Raw genomic sequence first — 15,027 nt, forward strand, 5'->3', positions numbered from 1 at the left:
ATGTAAACTATATGTACAGCATGTTATATGCACGTGACAGAGGGGAACACGGCCGCATCACAGCATGCTGCCCATATCAAAGCACATGACAGACAGTTGTCGGAGAACACCTGAAAAGCGTGACCGAATGAACGATACTCGTCTGTATTTGCAGTACACAAGCCGCGGTTCAGCTGCGCGACAAACGCTGCCAGTGTGAAAGCACAATGGGCGCATGCTGCTCCCGCTCTGCATACGCGCCGCTTCTGCGCTGCCTCTGCTCACGCGTGCGGTGTGAAACGGGCGTAAGACTGAACATAAGAGTCTTCATCTTCTCCCAACATCTGAGCTGCTGAGGACGCTGTGGATTACTTTCATTTTTCAAGGTAATGCGCCTCAAAATCTACCTAAATACGTGTATCACTCCAGACTCCTTTGTGAATGTCATGTCGTTATAGTTCTTAGTGTTTTAACCGTATTTGTGTTTTTTAACACATTTTTTTAACTGATTAGCGCAGCGCTTGTGAGATTAGTTCTGTAACATCACACTGTTTCGTCCCACTTTTAGTGCATTTGGCTTGCCATATATACGGCTGAACACTGGTTCTCTCCTCTCAGTTATGTTGCTTCTACCGGCTGTTTATTGCTGTAGATGTGCAATGCAGAGAGACATATACGCTACTCCTCTTCTGGAGATGGGGCGGGAATATGCAGCTCATTTGCATTTAAGTATTTTGGGCTGAAACTTCAGACACTTTCTGGGGACACCCAAGACCAATATTACATCTTGTAAAAATGTTAAATATAAATATGTTATTAATGAATTTACATAGAACTGTTTAGGTTATGTTTTACATAGGGGTTGCACCGACTAATCGACTTCAGTGCTCTGCCATGACTCTTTAAGCTTGACTTCGACTAGTCGCTGGTCCTATAGAGGGCGCAACAGGATAAGAAATCTTTGAAGGACTTCCACATTTACGCTCCGTTTCCAAACAGTTAAAATGACAAATAAATGCATACTCTGAAAGCGCTCCACAAGACGTGTGATTATGTTACTGGATGCTCGAAATCGAACAGGAGAATGCACGTTTTAAACAGCTTATTGTACAGGTAAGTTAATCGCCGTTCTAATCTAATGCGCTGCTGCACTGTAACGCACACACATTACAGACAGTAGCGCGTACATCTCGCGCGCACACAGAATCATTCAGAATCAAATGCATTGTCAACACTGTTCTGTGATTTCTCAATAAAATAGCTTAGAAACTGAAAAGTTCAAGCATATATTTCTTAATAACTAAATCCCACAGCTTCACTACTAGTAGAGAGACGCTGCCAGGTAGAATTAATTCAGAAACGCAATCGCTCTCACTAATGCATTCATATTAATGTAATCTTTACTGTGCTACTTTATCTGCATCTGATTTAGAACGAGCAGAAATCTGTGAAAAATATAATGACCCAAAGACAAAAGAATTGATAAAAATGAGCTGTTATAGGAGCAATAGCCATGTGGGCAGCGCTGTGTCATATGCCATAGCTGTGCACAAGGTGTTTGTCACAGCTCCAGACTTATTTGTTCATTAATGACGTCATCAGTGACTAGTCGACTTCGACTCGACTTTCATCACATAAAAGTCGACTTTAAAAAAATCAGAAGTCGTTCAACCCCTAGTTTTACATGAACATTAGTTATTTATATAAAGTTTCTTCATGTAATAATAGAAATTAGCAATGAAATCCATTCAAAACTTACTATTTTACAAAACATCATAATTATTGACATTTCATACACATTGGATAAATTTATTCTTGTTGCATTTTGCCATTGCTTGCTCTACATATAATACAACGCTACCTCAGATCTCAGCCCAAATGAGGTAGAAGACAGAATAATTCTTGACTTGAGAGCGTGCCTATGACGCCCTAAAATGCTGTCTAAGTAGGCAGCTCACTTGGTTTTGGAGCAGAGCGCTACTGCATCAGCAATTGATATTTCCAAGCGCCGATTCGCAAATGATTCCAAGTACTTGAGTTGTTTTCCCTCAAGTGGATGTCCTCATTGGCTAACTCTGCCTCTTGAACTTTCTAAATGATTATGAGTGTTTAATTACAGTTTTGATGCTGTTTGGCGTAATCAAGGCTGTTCTTCGGCCTTCTGAGTGCTTCATTCACACACTCAAACATATGGAATATAACAATAACGGCTGCTATTAGCACTTCTGGTTTGAATGTGATAGGTGCGCGCTGATAACTCAATTATTCTGAACGCATTATGTTCTGATCAGGAAAGCAAAGCAGCTCTCCAGAGAGAAGCGCACAGGTGCCGCACAGTCAATATTCCATTAGTCTTGATGGACTATAGATATATAGTTTATATATTATACATGGTTTAATTTCCGTGTGTTTGGATTACCATGTCTTTCCACTTGCAAACACTGTTACGTGAAAGAAAATGGAGCTTTTATAACGTAACACAATGTTTTATTAATTCATGCATGTCTGCTAGAAGATATAATGCTGTATGTGCTTAAACAAACACCCTAAACTGGCAGCTGTGCTGGCTACTTCATCCAAAAATTAAAATCTGCCATTATTTACTCTACCTCATGTCATTCAAACCTGTGTGATTTGCTTTTTTTCCAGTTAAAACAAAATGAGAAGTTAAGCAGAGACTGGAAAATCAGCAGTGAACAGATGCTGTAAACCTCCAAAAATGACAGAAAGCATCATAAAAGGAGCTCATATGACTTGCGCGCTATATTCAGTTGTCATTTGCATATATACGATGACTATCACATTGCTTGAGAATAAGTGGAAAATAGTGCAAGAGTCAAATGTAGAGCCTTGCACATGACATATAGGAGAATATATAGATACGACGAATTAATCATTTGTGGCCACATTTCATTCATTTATTTCCTTATGGGAACAAATTCTTAATTCGTGGCCACAGTATCTTAAAGTTAAATCTTGAAGTTAAACAGGCTTGGAGCAAATAGAAATTCTTTACATTTATATAGTTTTTCAGGATCCACAAACACAGCACCTATCAGTGGAGGCTCCAGCAGAGACTGATGTAGCCAATTAAGTGGGGATTATTAGGAGACCATGATGGATAGAGGTCAATAGAGGAAGCCCAGGGGCCAGTTGCATAAACCTAGCCTCTATGTTAAGACACTGTCTACAGTTAACCAAGGGGTAATCAGTCTTTTTTTATTATTCAATTTACACTAATCTATGTTCTTATGTAACAAAAATTATTTGATACATCAGGCTTTTATGGCTAGTGATATGGAGCTCATAAGGTTTGGCGTAATCAAGGCTGTTCTTCGGCCTTCTGAGTGCTTCATTCACACACTCAAACATATGGAATATAACAATAACGGCTGCTATTAGCACTTCTGGTTTGAATGTGATAGGTGCGCGCTGATAACTCAATTATTCTGAACGCATTATGTTCTGATCAGGAAAGCAAAGCAGCTCTCCAGAGAGAAGCGCACAGGTGCCGCACAGTCAATATTCCATTAGTCTTGATGGACTATAGATATATAGTTTATATATTATACATGGTTTAATTTCCGTGTGTTTGGATTACCATGTCTTTCCACTTGCACACATTGATCCAAAGCCAAACACTGTTACGTGAAAGAAAATGGAGCTTTTATAACGTAACACAATGTTTTATTAATTCATGCATGTCTGCTAGAAGATATAATGCTGTATGTGCTTAAACAAACACCCTAAACTGGCAGCTGTGCTGGCTACTTCATCCAAAAATTAAAATCTGCCATTATTTACTCTACCTCATGTCATTCAAACCTGTGTGATTTGCTTTTTTTCCAGTTAAAACAAAATGAGAAGTTAAGCAGAGACTGGAAAATCAGCAGTGAACAGATGCTGTAAACCTCCAAAAATGACAGAAAGCATCATAAAAGGAGCTCATATGACTTGCGCGCTATATTCAGTTGTCATTTGCATATATACGATGACTATCACATTGCTTGAGAATAAGTGGAAAATAGTGCAAGAGTCAAATGTAGAGCCTTGCACATGACATATAGGAGAATATATAGATACGACGAATTAATCATTTGTGGCCACATTTCATTCATTTATTTCCTTATGGGAACAAATTCTTAATTCGTGGCCACAGTATCTTAAAGTTAAATCTTGAAGTTAAACAGGCTTGGAGCAAATAGAAATTCTTTACATTTATATAGTTTTTCAGGATCCACAAACACAGCACCTATCAGTGGAGGCTCCAGCAGAGACTGATGTAGCCAATTAAGTGGGGATTATTAGGAGACCATGATGGATAGAGGTCAATAGAGGAAGCCCAGGGGCCAGTTGCATAAACCTAGCCTCTATGTTAAGACACTGTCTACAGTTAACCAAGGGGTAATCAGTCTTTTTTTATTATTCAATTTACACTAATCTATGTTCTTATGTAACAAAAATTATTTGATACATCAGGCTTTTATGGCTAGTGATATGGAGCTCATAAGGAAAAAGAAAATACCTCAATTTTATTCAGAGGCCATAACTGAGCAAAATATACAATTTGGTGCAGCTGCTAATATTTTTATAGCCAAAAATAAGATAGTTTGTAAAGTAAAGCAATGTGATCTTTGTAACAGAACAGCAGACTACTTACACAATGCAAATGTCACTCTTTGCCTCCCAATAATGTCTTAGAAAGATGATGTTTGAATGCTTAGTTTTATCATCAAATCTCTATCGTTTTCATTATGGGGGGCAAAACATATAATGCAATGCAATACAACGATGATGAGAGATAAACAAATACTGTACATGAGCCTGAGGATCATATTTGATACTCGCATTTGAATGTTATTTTTCTATTTAAAAAAATAATGCATGGATAATCACATAAACCTAAGCTGTGTCAGTCCAGTTAGTTGAAATACTACTAACAATATCAAAGTTATTCTTACGTTCACTTTATAAATACATGAAAGATTTCACAGCAAAAACACGTCTCACGACCTGAAGGTGGACATTTTTACAATTATACTAAAAAAAACTTGCTAAAGTATAAACTACCAATTAGAAGACAATCTTGTAGCACATTGTGTGCAACAGGATTTTTATCAAAGTTTTGATCATTTCGAGCCCTTAGAAATATGCGTATCAAATATGATACAGTAAGCCTTATTTAACCTCCATTTATTAGCCTGACTATACTGTGGCATTAGCACTGACATAGACCTCAGAGGAACGCAGTGAGTGAAGGACATCAAACCGCCTGTGCTGGACGATTTGAAGAGCTCAGATGCTGTCGTGTGCTCTGGCTCCTCTCTGCTTTCAAAAACACATTTGATTTGCCACAAGAACGCATTGAATCGCATTGTGACCGCGTTATGTCTGGATGCGAGCATGGTCTCTTCTCCTTTAGCTCCTCCTCAAACACAACATGAGCTCAAACAGATCTGATGGAAAGAAAGAGACTGACGGAGGAGCATCCACTCCACTAGAGCTTACTGAAGCTGCTTTCTTCATCAGAGAGCAATGTGCCGGACATCAGCTCGGTCAGCACTCTTTCCGGTCACTGGACTGGCAAATAAGCCAAATAAAATACAAATAAAACCCTGGCGAACATGCTGTGCCAAGCCTATTACACATGCAGAGAGTGCTGCGTGTTCTTCATCACACACATCCACATCTGGATTACATCTCTCTCTTATGCCATGACAATCAGTTTCTCATTCTGGAAACCTGAAAATGTTTTTGGCATAAGCAAATGTTCATGTGATAAGTGACTCGGGATCACTGAATTTTTGAAAACCATCACCACTTTGTGGACTCGGTGCCACCTCAGGGTGTGCATTCGTTTTTAATAATCCAAGCGTCCAGAGTCAATTATGTCTTCCTTTCTGGCTGTTTTTGGCCATGGATTTTGGCAGCCTCTCTCTCACAGCTGTGCTGCGGATGACATGTTAAAGTTCCTCATTAAAAAGCATCCGAGGTGACTCATTTGGCCAGGAAATTAACACCTGCACCCTAGAAGACATAGCTGTGGATGATGAAAATAATGAGAAGAGGTTTTTTTTTTACAGTCTTGTGTCTGATGAGATAAAGTGTGAAAAGTGCTCTCAGTTGCCCCTTGACGCTTACCCACGAGCAGGGCCTCTCTCTCTGACTTCACCGGGCTGGGAGGCCCTTTCTCCGGGAGGCTCTCCTTCTCCTGGCTGCAGGACACCACGGCCGCCGCCGCCTCCTACAGCAGGAAATAACAACACAAGAGAAAGTTGTTTTCTTCTCACGGCCCTCTGCCCCTCCCTCATTACCCCGGCCCTCTGATGGGCTGAAATCTCCTCGCCCAGTTGTGTCAGAGTGATTTATCCCGTGACAAATAAAGTTCTCCTGCACTCGATTGGCCTGTAATGATCTGTCATGTTCTGCGAGAGGATGGAGGAGGGGAAATGGGACAGGAACAGGGTGTAGGGTGATGCACAGGAAGGAAAATGTAGAGAGAAAGAGCAGCAGAGTGGAAGGAACAAAAGGCTGGAACAGAATAATAGACACGTTCCACGAATAGGGTGCAAAATAGAAACTTTTTTTCTTCTATAAATGGTCCGAGACAGGAGGTGCTTAACTTTTAGTCAAACCAACATTACATGATCCTTTTTTATTTTCTAATTATTTTCTATATGGTTTGCAATTTTTGCAACCACGTCAGTAGCTGTGATTTTGTTATTTTCTACCATTAAACAAACAGCAAATTTTTTAATATCTAAAATAAAAAAAATAAAAAAATGTATTAAAATAAAAAAATGTGACCCTGGACCACAAAACCAGTCATAAGGGTAATTTTTTTTGTGCTCACACACGTTCACACGGGGAAACTAAAGGACACGGGACACACCGCGGGGCAGGGAGCAGAATCACAGGCCTGACACACCGAGAGCCGAAGGTCACGTTTGCAAATGGATTTCTCTAAATGCCAAATAAGCAGCAAAGCTCCAAAGCATTCGTCCTGCTCAATGAAACTCTAATGAAGCGCAGCGTAAATGCAGAGTGAAGGCAGCCATTTCAAGCCGCTCGGCTGAGATTAGTAACGCAATCTGATGCTGACGCAATATTTAGTGGCGTTTGCCATCACTATTGTTATTGCTCATGCTTATGGTTAGGGATTTGAACAAACCTCAAATCCATGTATTAAACTTTGGATTAGCACCATCTGGGCTACATACATGAACGCTATCTCAAATCACGCGGCTTGTCGAGGAGAGGCGCGCTATTACTTTTCTAAGTGATCTGATTTGCAATTTTCGGCATGCTGTGATAAAACAGGTGAAGAAATCCCATGAAAGACCTAAGCCATATCTAGATACCAGAATATTAAAGGCTCTGTCTGGCTTTTTTTTGGACTCGTGGCAGCATACAGAGTGCCCTGGGGGCGCCAGAATATAATAAAAAATCATGAAAATATTGTCTGGCCAACAGCAAGTTTTAAAGGGCCAAACACCAATTACATTTTCTACAGAAAATGTAAACGCTTTGTATTATAAAGCGGATTGCTTATACAGAGTGCCCTGGGGGCGCCAGAATATAATAAAAAATCATGAAAATATTGTCTGGCCAACAGCAAGTTTTAAAGGGCCAAACACCAATTACATTTTCTACAGAAAATGTAAACGCTTTGTATTATAAAGCGGATTGCTTCAGCTCTAAATATGATTAGATGAATCCCATTTAAAGCTATTTTGAAATAGCCAATACACAGTATGTACACCCGTGACCACATTGGTGGAATTCTATATTTGTATAATTAAATTCAAATAAAATATAAAATAATAAATATTTTGATTCTTGTAATTAATACATATTTTTTTAATTACTAAATAAATGGTAACAAATTGTATTCTTTATGAAAAACCCCTTGAGATGCATCATCTCATATTCAAGGGGGTCCTAGTACACAAAAAAATAATAAATAAATATATAACTAACAACAATAACAACAATAATTAGTTTCAAGGGGGTCCAAGTACACAAAAATAAATACATAAATATTTAATTAATAACAATAACAATAGTAAGTTGTTTCAAGGGGGTCCTAATACACAAAAAAATAAATATATAAATATTTAATAATAATAATAATAATAATACATTGTTTCAAGGGGATCCTAATACACAATAAACTAATAATACTAATAATAAACTGTTATTATTGACTGAATATTTGCATCTTTTATCGTATTTCTGTTAAGTAAAAGGCCTCTCGTGGTTTACTGCTTTTTAATGCAGTGAGTGAATTCGGGACGGCGCACAAAACTCTACGACAGATATTCTAGGATTCTAGAAGATGTCTATTACAATGGGAGTACCAGAGGTTTGTATCAGTATAGATAGATAGATAGACTTCAAATCCAAAATGTCAAGAACCACTGTTTTAAACACAGTACCTGCATTATTTCCCAAACATCCCCACTGCATCATTGCCATCTTATCTCTGAAATTATGCCTGTTATGTTTATGCATTAATATAAAAGCACTCAAATGTCTGCGTGCTTGTAAACAGGGGAGTCTAATGCAAGAATTTCACACTGCTTTTCATCGTTTTGAACACCGAGACTCATCCTGAGCTCATGTTCCTTTAATTAGAGTGCAGGGAATCAGATATTCCCGTTCTGATCTGAATCCCTGGAGAGCGTTCAGCAGGACAGACTCATTAATACACGCCGTCCTCAAACTGACAGCCGTCTCGTCTCGTCTCATCTCATCTCCTCACCCGACAGAACACAGAGTTAAAAGAACACAAGCACAGACAGAGAGCCGTCTGTAACTCACGGGCAGAGCGTGTGATGTGGGGAAAGCTTGAATCCGATCTTTCAGACTCTGGATCTGGCTTTCGAGCTGTTGTACTAATAATACTAATAATAAACTGTTATTATTGACTGAATATTTGCATCTTTTATCGTATTTCTGTTAAGTAAAAGGCCTCTCGTGGTTTACTACTTTTTAATGCAGTGAGTGAATTCGGGACGGCGCACAAAACTCTACGACAGATATTCTAGGATTCTAGAAGAAATATTAATGACGTTTATCACAGCAAGAGACGGAAGAGCAAACACTGAGACGCACACATACAGACTGATGTATGACACACACAACACATTCATCCAGCAGAAAACAATAAACTGCTCTCGCAAGCGATGGATGGGCACAGATCTATAGGAGGAACGGCTGCGTTAAAATTGATTTTCATTTCTTCCATTAATGAGTCTGTCTCAGGTGATTCATCAATGCACACGCTGATGCCTCGAACCCTCCTTCAGCATGGATCAGTGGTGCCGAGATAAATTCCACCGCAGAGTGCCAATCAAACCTGTACAACATGCAGACATTTCTCCTGCTCTGAATGATGATATTCCCGTTCTGATCTGAATCCCTGGAGAGCGTTCAGCAGGACAGACTCATTAATACACGCCGTCCTCAAACTGACAGCCGTCTCGTCTCGTCTCATCTCATCTCCTCACCAGACAGAACACAGAGTTAAAAGAACACAAGCACAGACAGAGAGCCGTCTGTAACTCACGGGCAGAGCGTGTGATGTGGGGAAAGCTTGAATCCGATCTTTCAGACTCTGGATCTGGCTTTCGAGCTGTTGTTTTTCCTCCGAGTTCTTCTCCAGCTCCGTCTCTCTCTGTTTCAGATCCTCGCGAAGCTTGAGCAGTTGCTAGAGAAACGGCACAAAGGAAAAACGACGACATTAAAAACACATAACGAGAGACGAGCGTTATAAGAAGCTCAACAGCCTTGACGTCGCACGCAGATCAGTTCATCAGTATTTAAAGATAACACACGCTGAGCACCAACACGCTTTGGGCTGCTTCATTAAACTGAATGTTAGGATGTCTGAATAGCTATTGCTTTCGCTTGAAACCTAGCAATACCTGTTCCATTAGGTCAAGATTTGGCTGGTTAGAATGGAGCAGTTGATGTAGTATCTATCCCAGCTAGACCCAAAAAGCACTGACGGACAGTACTTTCTAAAGTAGTTTTTTTTTTGCAAGCAACATATGCAAGCGGTGCCCAGTATTTTTTTACAGGGCTCTTAAAAGCGTGAAATGTATTTTCAAGGTCTGCTGCCTTTGACATCACAGCTAGGTGCAAGCAGGATCCAAAATGAACACTCACTCGAGTGGCTGGAGCTGCAGAGCTGCCATTAGTTTTCATTAGCGTCTGCTGCTGCGCTGATCGTACTGAACACCTGAACGCTTCAAGAGGACCAAACGCAGGATTGTTTTGCATTTCCTGTCCGGATTTTGAGGAAAAACCTTTCGAATTTGTTGCATGGGCCTGCTCATCCACATAAACTATATGCAAGGAGCGTGTTTCTCTCACTTCAAGATTGCGTGAACCCACACCATCACGAGCATAACACGCCAATGTGACAACACAAATGTGCATGTCAACATGAATTCATCAAGAATTCAATACAGTGTTGAGAGACAATTAACAGTGAGAATTTAAAAAAGACAAGACATTTAAGTGTGAAATATTATCAGAAAGATGATCATTTAAAATTTAATTCTTTGTGACTATTATGGACAGGATTAGCATGAGTAGGAGGATGAAATCCATTGAAGAAATCCATTAAAATACATTTATATAAATAAAGAAATTTGAAAAGTTAGTTAGAAAAAAAAGATGTATTTAAGGGGGAATATATATATATATATATATATATATATTCTATATTTATGTTCAGTTATTGAAAAGAAAACTTAAAGAACCTATTCATTGCCATTAAAGTGAAATTACTAAACCTACACATGAGAGCCTGAGAAAAATGCTCATTTTAGAAGAAAAGTTCAGATACATATATTAATTTTTCAGAAAATTTCAAAATTCATACATGTATAACATTGTGTGTCCAGCTGAAAATGTATTAAAAATTTCAGTGCAAAGTGGAGAAAAGAAAGAAAGAAACAAACCCTGGAATTGAATAGAAATTAGATAGAAATTGTTGAGTGTTCTTTTAAAACCAGAGGTTTTAAACCAGGGAGTTTATTATTATTATTTTTGTTTACTTATTATATAAAAAAAAATAAAATGTATTTTCAAGGTCTGCTGCCTTTGACATCACAGCTAGGTGCAAGCAGGATCCAAAATGAACACTCACTAAGCGCCAAATGAGATTTAACATGGGCTTTGGTGGGTAAATAAAACACAGTTACTTGCCAGTTGGCCAGTGAATTCATGTGGAACTGCAATTTCACATGATTTTAATTCAATGATGGGCTGATTATTGTAGATTGTAAGCAACATGGGTGACTAAAATAAAAAACATGGAAGTAAAGAAGGCAGATGCAATTTCACTGGCTCATGTCATATACACTATAAAAAAGGAGTGTTGTACTTATTAATAAAACTTAGTGGAATATGTTTTACAAGAAAATGCATGTTTAATTCAATGTGTTACTTGCTGTTTCTTTGTAATTGTGAAATTTACAAGCGATTTCTGAGTTTGTTTTAAAGTTAGGTTAGGCTATATCCACATTAATCCAGATATATTTGAAACTGGCAGCATTTGTGAGAAAATATTCTATCATCTTTGCAGGAATGTAATATGAAGATTGTGAATGAAGAACATGACTGAACATGTTGTTGTTTTCATGAACCTTGTTCTCACAATCATCATTACAATGCAAATTTATCCACTTAGGACTACTTTTTCAAAAGCCTCCATTTTCGCTAGACAAAAACACCATCTCAGTGGGGATGAAAAGCCAAAACTGAGAAAAAGATGCGTGTTTTGTCTGAATTAATATGATTGCACGCACTTCCAGAGGTCCTGTGCTAACTGCTATTGAGATGAATGGGAATGCTAATGGATAGATAGCAGCAGATATTATGTAGACGTCCTTGACCTAGAAAGACTTCGATACCCAAATATGCCGTTTTTGGACTGCTCACCAGGGTTTGGGACGTCTTGCTATCAGATAATTCAATCTCAGGTGTTATGACTGTGTTGAATATGGCTTTATTTGATTACCTCTAGCTCATAAAGACATTTCAACAGTATGCAGCTGATATGACAGCTGTTCCCCGACCTCCAGAGCTGCCGTGCCAGTGACATTCAGAAACGGGAGGGAAAATATTTGGACGCCGTGCGTTTCGGTCAGAGACAAGTAAATAGATTTTGTGCCTTGAGGATGTTTGTATGTCTGTAGTGGCTCAGGTGAGGGACTGATTAAATCCAAAGCTGGATACACACACACACACTCTCTCACACACACACACTCACACACACACACACTCACACAGGCTCTGATTATATATATATTAAAAAAAAATCTACATTTTATATTACCTATACAAATATAATATAATATAATTTTATATAATATAATACGAGATGGTAAACTAATAGATTTCTATTTCAAATAAATGCTGTTCTTTTGAACTTTCTATAGTATTAATATAATAATTATTATAATATTATACACCATTATTATAATGTAAAACACCACTCTTTTCAACACTGATAATCAGAAATGTGTTTTGAGCAGCAAATTAGGATATTAAAATGATTTCTGAAGGATCATGTGACACTGATGACTGGAGTAATAATGCTGAAAATTCAGCTTTGCATCAAAGGAATAAATTACATATTAAAATATATTGAAATTGAAAACAGTTATTTTAAATGGTGATAAAATGTCACTATATTACTGTTTTTATTGTATTTTTTTAAAACAATAAATGTAGTGTTGGTGAGCAACAGTAGTTTATGTAACACAATTTTTCTTTTTCAAATGAGAGAAATAGACATTTTCGGAAAAAACTAAAACAAAAACAGACGTAAAGCAATTTACTCGGGTAACACGTTATGTAACACATTTCTCATACCACGTTTCCAAGCATGCTAATTTGTTGACAAGCCTAATAAATCAGAAGCCACGAGGTGCTGAAGACTGCTCTGATTTCTCATTACCGATCCTGCTCAGCTTTCAGAAGCCAGGAGCGATCTGAGCTACATAAACTGTGGTGATGTAACCTTTTTGTTTGCTTTCATGGCCTGCTCCTCATGAATAAATCAGACCGAGGGTGAGTTTAACACGCTCTGAGTGCAGGAGCGAAAACGTCTCCGCAGCCTCGCATGCCATTTGAGAGCGATTCAACTCGGAGAAATGGCCTGCGCTTTTCACTTCATGTGACAGAATAACATGCCGTCTTCACGCGCTCACCGGAGATCAGTGAAGACTAACTCGAACAAATCGCTCCGCGTGCAGCGAGTTCATCTCATGCCACAGCAATGTTCAATATGCAGAATCCCATTAGGGCTCATTAGCAGCAAGCGCGCACCTTCAACTGAGACAAACACTCCTCTCAGAACGGGTCTCCTTCATGGCCTAATAACGCTCACATGACAAGGTCAAAGCCGCGTGGAACATCTGCATGTGCTGCGCTTACAGGAGGACGACGAGGGTGACCAGGACTCTTTGTGTTCTATTGATAGGTACAGTAAAGAGAGGTACAAAAATAGACACAACATGGGACAGATTTAACCCTGCCCGTGTGAGTTTGTATTGTGTGAATGCACGGTTTGGGAAAATAAACCTAGCTGAAAATCACCCTCAGATCTCTATGTGAAGAACAATGGAGAACAGAGGACGATAGCTAAAAATAGCGGCAGTCTTCAAGAGAAGATAAAATAACGCTTGATAAAAGAGATATGAAAGTGCTTGATGGGTGGGAGACGTCTACAGCTTGTGCCCATGTGGGCAGATGAAATTTCCATTCCACATGTTCAACATCTCGTGTTTATTATAGTGCGTGTGTGTGATTGATGACCTGGGTGATCTGTAGAAATGAGGTGTTTGGGCTCAGGACTCCCTGCGCACAACAAGGCCGTCTTCAGCGAGTGAGGAAACAGTAGGTGTGTGAGACTGTAAACACACAGATGAGTGACGGCTCATGGATCACACCATGCTGGTTTCGAAACGACAACTTTTTGGTTACCGGCACAGATCTTTTTGTGCCAAACCACCAACAAGCATCCGCCCGTGTCTTCAAAAACCTCCAGCAGCTCTGCATGGAGTTCAACACTGCAAAAAAATATTTTATTTTTCTGTATTTTTGGTCATTTTCCAGTGAGAATATCTTAACAACCTAAAATTAGGCTTAAAACAAAAACTATGTCTAAGTGAGGTGAACAAAATGTACACTTGCAGTCAAAAATTGGAATAATTACGATTTTTTGTTTTTAAATGAAGTCTCGGTACTTCATTATAAAGGTACATGACATTTCATAAATAACTGTATCCAAAGTTAAAATGCATTATAATATTTGAAGGTTTGTTTGTCATGTATTTTATTGCATTATACTTTCTAAAGGTATTGTGGTGGCTTCTGCCACTTCTGTGAGAGATCATCCTCTTGTCTTGAGGCTTTGATGCCAGAAGATAGACTTTATTATCTGAGATAATGAAGCTGAGAGACTCTGCAGAGAATCTGTCCCATCTGTCTTTGCATACTCTTATATAGGTTTCATAAACAAAACTTATCATTCAGGCCACTATTGCTTATTAACTTTTGACCCCAGTCTATATCTCCTCATGACAGCATAATAGGAACACAAAGAGGTCTCAGCAGTTCATCACATGTCAGCACAAGATCATCTCATGCTTTCTCTTAATGGCAGCTCATCATATTTGAGCACACACAGTTAAATACATGACTATAACAGCAGAATAACTCATTAATATATATGGTCATATTCACATTGATTATGCTTGAATAATTCATATTTTGATTAATAAAAATCTTCCACAGTATAACAATAAATAGATAAATATTATAATGTAATTATAGTTATAACTGCAGTCAGGGCCGTTTCTAGGCATAGGCGAGCTAGGCGGTCGCCTAGGGCGCCACCAGCTGAAGGGGCGCCAATGAGCGCACGTACTGGCACTTTTAGCAGGGTTGTGATAAAGAGTGGCACCGTCACCCTGAAATATGATTGTCGCCCCCACTGGATCCCCCAACATTATTGGGCTAGAGTAC

The 15,027-nt window shown here is 38.7% G+C and overlaps 1 protein-coding gene across 1 annotated transcript in view; it reads right to left on the reverse strand.

The window, feature by feature from the left end:
* LOC107716365 (ecto-NOX disulfide-thiol exchanger 2-like) overlaps positions 1-15,027 on the reverse strand; it is a 253,672-nt gene that overhangs the window by 11,287 nt on the left and 227,358 nt on the right. The window contains exons 14-15 of the mRNA XM_016522775.1: positions 9,497-9,691; positions 6,121-6,223 (exon numbers count right to left, since the gene is read on the reverse strand). Coding sequence (XP_016378261.1) covers positions 6,121-6,223; positions 9,497-9,691 — 298 coding nt within the window. The remainder of the gene's footprint in view (positions 1-6,120; positions 6,224-9,496; positions 9,692-15,027) is intronic.

Source organism: Sinocyclocheilus rhinocerous, unplaced genomic scaffold, assembly GCF_001515625.1.
Source record: "Sinocyclocheilus rhinocerous isolate Xijiao unplaced genomic scaffold, SAMN03320098_v1.1 scaffold89, whole genome shotgun sequence".
Taxonomy (NCBI): Eukaryota; Metazoa; Chordata; class Actinopteri; order Cypriniformes; family Cyprinidae; genus Sinocyclocheilus; species Sinocyclocheilus rhinocerous.